Source organism: Salvia miltiorrhiza, chromosome 6, assembly GCF_028751815.1.
Source record: "Salvia miltiorrhiza cultivar Shanhuang (shh) chromosome 6, IMPLAD_Smil_shh, whole genome shotgun sequence".
NCBI lineage: Eukaryota > Viridiplantae > Streptophyta > Magnoliopsida > Lamiales > Lamiaceae > Salvia > Salvia miltiorrhiza.
Genome location: NC_080392.1, coordinates 13122574 through 13130421, shown reverse-complemented (window position 1 = coordinate 13130421; position 7848 = coordinate 13122574). Strand labels below are relative to the sequence as shown.

General features: G+C 42.2%; 1 protein-coding gene across 1 annotated transcript; it reads right to left on the bottom strand.

Annotated features, from left to right (window-relative positions):
• Positions 1-934: 934 nt before the first annotated feature.
• On the bottom strand, positions 935-7302 carry LOC130988753 (ABC transporter B family member 19-like). Its single transcript, XM_057912701.1, has 9 exons — positions 6731-7302; positions 6583-6637; positions 6190-6365; positions 5409-5609; positions 5049-5308; positions 4668-4984; positions 3561-4598; positions 3225-3466; positions 935-2281 (listed from the first exon to the last, which is right to left on the bottom strand). The coding sequence occupies exons 1-9, from the start codon at positions 6974-6976 to the stop codon at positions 1058-1060; spliced, it is 3759 nt and encodes a 1252-aa protein (XP_057768684.1). The 5' UTR covers positions 6977-7302; the 3' UTR covers positions 935-1057.
• Between the last annotated feature and the right edge of the window lie 546 nt (positions 7303-7848).

Sequence of the window (7848 nt, the reverse complement as noted above, 5' to 3'; positions counted from 1 at the left end):
ATGCATATATATTATAGTGCTAATGTTTTGGTATGTAGAAGGGTCAGGAACATGTATTAAAATGAAAATTCGTACGCATCTCTTATGCTGGCATCAATATTGAAATTGAACCATTAAAAGTTACAAACTAGGCTTCCATGGACATGATCTCAATGTTTGGTTTTAATAGTTTCGAAAATGTTTATATATTCCATAAGTTACGTTAAATGAAACTATTTTATATATATATATATACTAGTATATACCCATTCGTGCGATGCACGACAGACATCGAAATTAAATGATAAATTTAAATAATAAATAAATAAATAAAATAATATAAAAAATACAAAATATGTTTTAAAATAAATTATAATAATTCACATCAATTACTCAATAAAATCCTGAATTTAAAAATATAAATTTTCAATTTATACAAAGTGTAATGATATTATAGTTATTAAATAAATTTAAAAATGATTCGATAATGAAAATTTGCATTATGCATATTATTATATAGGAGTATTATTAATCATACTAAATATTTTTCACATATAAACATAAATAAAAAGTTGTAAATTTTTAATGAGGAGATAGAAAATAAAATATTTTAAAATTTTCATAACTTATTCATTATAAATTCATTTTTGATAATTTTTATACTATATTAAATTTAAGATACATATTTATTTTTTTTCATGAATCAAATTTGATGATGTTTAGAAAAATAATTAAATTATAAAAGAATAAAAAGAAAAAATAGTAAAAATTTTGGTGGAAGAAGAGAGAGAAAAAGAGAAGGAAAACATGGAGGGAAAAAACTCTTTTTTTATATATTATATTATATAGATATATAATTTGATAATAATTTTGTAGTTATATCAAGCCTACAAAGCACTGGTGCAATACTATTTCATAATTAAAATTCAAGCCATACAAATCATAGCAGTCATGCTTATGAAAAGAGTTAATTTATACCTCGAAAAATATACTTGGCAGCGAAGTCCGTATCTACACATGATGCAAATCAAAACAAGGAAATAAGATAAGAATATGAGCATGAGAATGCATGTTTTCTTCAAATACGATGTCGTTGCAGTTGCAGTTGCAAGAGCCTCGAGTAGGCTCCATCTTGGCGGCCCACGAGTTGAGCGTGGCTGCCCTGTTCCACAACGCGCCCGTCTTGAACCACAGCGATGCTGTCGACGCCCCGTATCGTCGACAGCCTGTGGGCCACCACCACGGTGGTCCGCCCCCTCATGAGCCTCTCCAGCGCCTCCTGCAGCACGCACTCCGACTCCGCATCGAGCGCGCTCGTCGCCTCGTCCAGCAGCAGTATCGACGGGTTCTTCATCACGGCTCGCGCTATCGCAATCCTCTGCTTCTGCCCCCCCGACAGCTGCACGCCCCTCTCGCCCACCGCGGTCTTGTACCCGTCGGGCAACCCGCTCACGAACGCGTGCACGTTCGCCGCCCGTGCCGCCTCCACCACCTCCGCCTCCGTCGCCGCGCCGCCGCCTTCCTTCCCGTAAGCGATGTTGTCGAAGATGCTGGCCGCGAACAGCGCCGGCTCCTGCTGCACCAGCCCGATTTTGAGGCGGAGGGATCTCAAGTTCAATCTCCTTATATCTTTGCCGTCGATCATGACTTTCCCCGCCGTGGGATCGTAGAATCTCTCGATCAATCCGATCACGGTGCTCTTCCCGGACCCGCTCGCTCCGACCAGAGCCTGGCTCTGGCCGGCGCGGATGCGGAGGCTGAAGTCCTTGAAGACGGCGACCTCCGGCCGCGACGGGTAGGCGAAATCCACGTGGCGGAGGTCGATCTCGCCGCGGACGGAGTCGACGGGCTCGGCGTCGGGGTCGTCCGGGTCGATTTTAGTGGGGCGATCGAGGATGGAGAAGATGGAGGCGACGGCCTCCCCGCCCCGGATGATCTCGGGGGCGAGGCTGACGGTTTCGGCGACGGAGTTGGCGGTGATGACCAAGACCACAAATACCTTCAACACCTTGGAGAAGGTGGAGAGGCCTCGGGTGACGAGGTGGGCGCCGTACCAGAGGATGAGGGCTTCGGAGGCGTAGAGGGCGAGCTGGGAGAGGCCGAACAAGAGGCCGGAGCAGTGGCTGCGGCGCAGACTACGGCGCTGAGGGATTCGGAGCTCGTGCATGTAGAGAGAGAGGATCTTTGGTTGGGCGTTGAACGCGGCCACGGTTCTTATGTTGCTCACTGCTTCTCCTGCGATCATACTCGTTTTGGCGTGCGCCTTCGCCGCGTCTCCTGAGAACCCTTTCAGGGCCAGTTGCTGGATAAGAAACAACAAATACAGCACTATATCAACAACACTTCTCCATCGATTCATTAATAAAATGGAGGTTCCAGTTACTAGAGGAATTACTGAATGATTGATTGTGTAAATCTAAGTCAAAAAATGAAATATAGGTGTACACATACTTAATTATTTTTTATATAGACTAGGATGGAGTATATATTAATAAGGGACAATATTTTGTAAATTATCGAATTTGACTAAGTTCTGATTTTGTACATCACACAAAGAATTTCAATCACTAATTTAAATAACGTACACACAAACATTTTTAATATAGGCTAGGATATATTAGCAAGGGACAATTGCTTGTAAATTATCGGATTTTGACCAATATGCACCTTATTTTGCACAGTATAGAAAGAACTCCGCCACTACTCAAAATCAAAATTAATTTAAAGTATAGTAATTTAATGGCATAGTCTTGCACAACCAGAATTTGAGTAAAAATATAGCAAATTATGTCTAGTCGTAATATGTGTGTTTTGTTTGTGTGTATGAGTCCCACATTCAAGTCATGGTTTGGTGGCAGAAAATATTATCAGACATACAACTGACGCTCGTTGCTATTTATACAGAGTCACAGACTCAGAGCAACGTGAAAAATTTCAGTCCTGCAATGACACGTACGTGAAATGGACAGCTTGTAATTTGACTGACATAAATAGAATCCAAGAATTCTGTTAGTTAGGTAGAACTTAATTTAAAATAGATTTTTTTTGTTTTTTTTGCATATATCTCAGGCTGTCGTGTTGCAATTATTCCCCTGAATTATAATGCTAAGAAATCACAAGTTTTGGACTTAGATGAAATCAAATCTACTCTCAATTCAATTAGAATAATATTGTTAATTTATGGCACAGAAATTGTTTCCTTTAAGAATGAAGATAATTTTGACAAGTAAAATTTGTTGCGTTACCTGAGCAAAATTTGCTAGGACGAGTAGAGGGAAGGTAGCTAATATGAGGAGCGAAACTCTCCATTCAACTATGAAGGCAACTATGAAGGAGGTGAGAAGAGATGTGATGTTCTGCAACACAACCGATATTCTCTCCGCAATCGCCGATTTTACATCACCGGCATCCGTACCCAACCGCGCTGCAAGCAGGCTCGAGTTGTTCTCCTCCTCGTCGAACCATCCCACTTCATTCCTCAATATTGCTGAAACATAACATACATGCAAAATTAATACCATCACTTTCTATCCCAATATGTACAACACTATAAAGAGGGCTCTTGAAATGCTGCATCTTACCTGCGAGCATCATCCTCCTGACTCTTGTAGTAAGGTTCTCTCCCATGATACTGAAAAAGTAGTGCTGGATCAAGTATGCAATTACAGCATAGACACCAGCTCCAATATAAATGAACACGTATTCCTTGGTTTTCCTCTCCATGGCACCCGAATCCGTATAGTAGAACACCTCAATCATGTTGCTCATCACCAACGCAAAAGTTGGGCCGATGAAGCCAGATAGAACAGACCCTATGGCTCCCATGATCGAGTAAGGCCACTCTGGGGCATTCAGTTTAAGCAGCCGCCAAAAATACCCCCTCGGAGCTCGATTCTTCCGGTCACTTTCAGCGTTGGAAACCATCTCGATCCGACCATCAGCACCCGTGCTGTAAGAATAGCTGAGATTCCTCAGACTCCCCGACCGCAGGCTGAGGGATTTAGTCGACAGCGAGTGGCTGAGGCGCGACGACCGCGTGCGGTGGGTCGAGTATTCCCTGTTTCCCCCTGTTTCCTGGAACCTGATGAGGGATGCATATGCTCCTCCGGCCTTGGCGATTAGCTCTTCGTGTGTCCCCGTCTCCACGACTTGCCCCTGCTGTAGAACCGCGATGGAGTCTACGTTTCTCACCGTGGAGAGACGGTGAGCTACGACTACGGTAGTCCTCCCCACCATGAGACGCTCCAGAGCCTCCTGGACGATGCTCTCCGAGCCAGCATCAAGCGCGCTCGTTGCTTCATCCAGGAGTAGTATCTTGGGATCTTTTAACATGGCTCTCGCCATTGCAATCCTCTGCTTCTGCCCGCCCGAGAGCTGGACTCCACGCTCTCCCACCTGCGTGCTGTACCCGTTGGGAAGCAAGGAGATGAAGCTATGAGCGTTGGCAGCGGAAGCAGCAGCCTCCACTTGTGCCATAGATGCATCGGCCTTTCCGTAGAGGATGTTGTCCAGTATTGTTGTGGCGAAGAGCGCGGGTTCTTGATTCACCAAACCAATCTGAGTCCGCAGCCATTTCAGCTGCAGCATCTTCGTGTTCACACTGTCCAGCAAAACTTCCCCTGCCCAACACAAGAATATATAACTCATAAGTATTTATTTTTACTTGGATTATGAGTCTCACAACTTACCCTGATTAGGATCGTAGAACCTTTCGATCAAGGAGACGATGGTGCTCTTCCCGGAACCACTTCCACCAACGACGGCGACAGTCTTCCCAGCAGGGAAGGAAATGGAGAAATCTCTGAAGATGAAGACATCTGGCCGCGATGGATAGCTGAAAGTCACATTCCTGAACTCAATGTTACCCACAACATCAGAAAGGCACTTGGCGCCGGATGCATTTTCGACTATCTTAGGCTCTTGCTTCATCATCTCCATCAACTTGTATCCGGCCGCCTTTCCTTTGCTGAAGGCCCCAAGATTAGAAAACGACTGACCAAGGCTCCTGCAAATATACAATGAATCAGAGAGTCCTTCCACGCGGCTTGAGATGAGATATTGTGACTTACATGCCACCAACAATGGCGGAGAAGATAGCCGTGAAGGCCTTGCCACCATCGGTCTGTCCGTTTCTGATGAAGACACCGGCATACCAGAAAACGAGCGCCCACGACATGCATGCTATGCCATAAGTACATCCTAAGCCGAGGCCTTTAGCCGTTCCAGCCTTGTATCCCAACTTCAGAGTGTTCTGTATCAAATCTGAATACGCGCTTAGAGCTTTGCTCTCCCCAACATACGAGTACACCGTCCTAACTTGTGCGATCGACTGCATTATCAATGAAACCATCAAGGACTTTAGATGAATATCTAAATGTTCAAAACTGCCTAGTTTTAACATGAGTAATTAAAGCAGTAGTTAATTGGACCTGCTCAGCAACGACACCAGCGCTGGCGTAGGATTCACGAGTCTTGGAGGTGAGTCCGGTGAGAGTGTAGGCATAGAGACCTCCGGCAAATGCAATTCCGGGAATCACAGCCACACTGAGCAGAGCAAGCCTCCATGCCGACACAAAACCAACCACCAACCCGGCCAAAAACGTCGATAGATAGTGTATGAAGTTCCCAACCTAGGATTAGGATCACAACCATCAACCATACTTCAACATTGCATACACTAAGACCGCAGATTCACAACTAAATAATGGCTATAACAATAATAAATTATGGACTTCAAATCCATTCATTTGACATCATTTGTAGTTGGCATGCTTATGACCAAGAATACCGAGTTCTGAGTTCTTACAAGTAGCAAACATAGTGAAAACTGAACAGTCCAGTCAAACTCGTCAACCTAAATTAGTACTAAGATTTACATTTGCCATGGAAATTACCAAAATTAGAAATCTTTCGAGCAAATTGGAAAATGAAGTGTGTGCCACAAATGTAGACTTGAGAATTAGTACATAAATGGTCCCAAAACCTTTTTTCGAAATAATATGATTACACCGATCTCTTAGGACAGGTGATACAAGATTGCATCATTGCGCGTTCACAAAAGGACATTGAAAGTTTTATTTTTATTTTTAATTATTTTTTCTTTTACGAGTGAAATCCGGATAAGTTAGTCAAGAAATTAAATACTACTAGCATTACTCTATGTGAAACTCGACCTAAAGTACGTTAATAGTGTCTAGAGAGAGGGAAAACCTTCTCGCTGATTGCATCTTGGACAAGAAGAGTGTCGGTAGAAACACTGAAAACAATATCACCAGTTCTTGCATCTGTATCAAAGAATCCCACGTCCTGTTTCAACACTGCCTCCAAATATTTTCTTCTCAGGGCACCAGCTTGCCTCTCTCCCGTGTACATCCAGCATGCAATCTCTGTTTTTTTTTTCAACAAAATGTAAAACAGGGGATCAGATTTTTGCAATGAAAATAGGGAGTTTCACGAAAATATTAAAGAAGACTATTAAGTTCGGTTCAAAGGAGAGAAGGAGAGATGTCTAGTCAGTGTGAGTGTAGCAGAATTTGCTATGAACAGATTGAAAAACATGCAAAAAATACACGAATAAAATGATTAAATAAAGGCCAAACCCACCAGCGTAGGAAGAGCAGCACACTACCAACCCAAGAAAAACGAAATACAAAGCATACTGCAAAAAGAAAATGTGCGGTTAGATCTGAATTATACCACCGAAGAATTTTTTTGAATGTAAGAAGGAAATTAGTAATAGAAGAATGCGAACCTTTCCAACTTCATGTGTCATTTTGTGCAAATCCATTTGGTTTTTACCGAAACCATTGACCATTTCACCGAAAAGCAGAAAGAAAACAGGCATTGAGGAGCCGTGTATGACAGCTCCAAGGCTGCCGGAAATCATCAAAACGCAGTCGTATTTATCCGCGAACGAAAATAGCTGATAGAAAGGCAGGCTTTGCTCTTTCTTTTTCTCTGCATTTGCCGTTGCTTTAGCTTCAGCTGCTTCCGCCATTTTCCAAGTTGAACAGAGAGAGAGAGAGAGATCACTTTTTAGACGTTTCGCCTAAGTGAGTTTCATGGTTGCATATAGAACTAGGGGCTCTGATATTTGGTGAGTTTTTATTTTTATGGGGTTGTGTTTGGAAATAGGAAGCATGGCATGGGTGTGAGAATCTTGAAGAAGAGAGAGAGTGTGTGGGGAGTGGTGGGTTACACAGTGTTAGTCTAGCAGACTACGAGTAAACTGGTGGTCAAACGAGGTGGAGGGGTGTGTGTGTGTGTGTAAAAGAGTGTGTCGAGGGAGAGAGAGAAAGAGAGCGCAGAAGAGTAAGCAGTGAGGAGTGAGGAGAGAGAGACGCTGGTTATTATATAGATGGCGGGAATGGGACATAGATTATAGGTATTTTGTGGAGCAAATTGTGTACTCAGAACGGATCACCTACCCACCATGAGCAAGCATAACGTGTCCATCATTGATGTGACAATTTTAGTTAGGAAAGAAAATTAATAAATCTTACTTTAATTAAAATTATCTTACCATAATTACAATTGTCACATCATGGTGGGCACGTTATGTATGCCAACGGTGGGTAGGTGATCATTTATGTATAAAATAATATGAGTAGTGCTGTCAAAAAAAAATATGAGTAGTGCTATTCATAATATGTATATACAGATAGAATATTTTAGTAATTTTGCATAATTATTTATTAAGACATCATTAGAATATTTAGTAATTTTGCATAATTAGTTATTAAGGCGTCATTAATGTGGATTAGGTGAATTAATATTTTGATTTAATAGCCATAAGAATTAGGAATAGATCATCAAAAAATGGAAAATAAATCTTTCAATTTGAAGGATTACTCCAATTTGACTCCCTAA

What these genes read in the sequence shown, in the direction of transcription:
- LOC130988753 (XM_057912701.1), bottom strand. Translation starts at nt 6,976, where the DNA reads ATGGCGGAAGCAGCTGAAGCTAAAGCAACGGCAAATGCAGAGAAAAAG. An exon ending in TGACACATGAAGTTGGAAAG is followed by an intron (nt 6,638 to 6,730) that starts GTTCGCATTCTT and finishes TTCTTTTTGCAG; the next exon opens with TATGCTTTGTATTTCGTTTT. An exon ending in CTGGTGTCGTTGCTGAGCAG is followed by an intron (nt 5,309 to 5,408) that starts GTCCAATTAACT and finishes TTGATAATGCAG; the next exon opens with TCGATCGCACAAGTTAGGAC.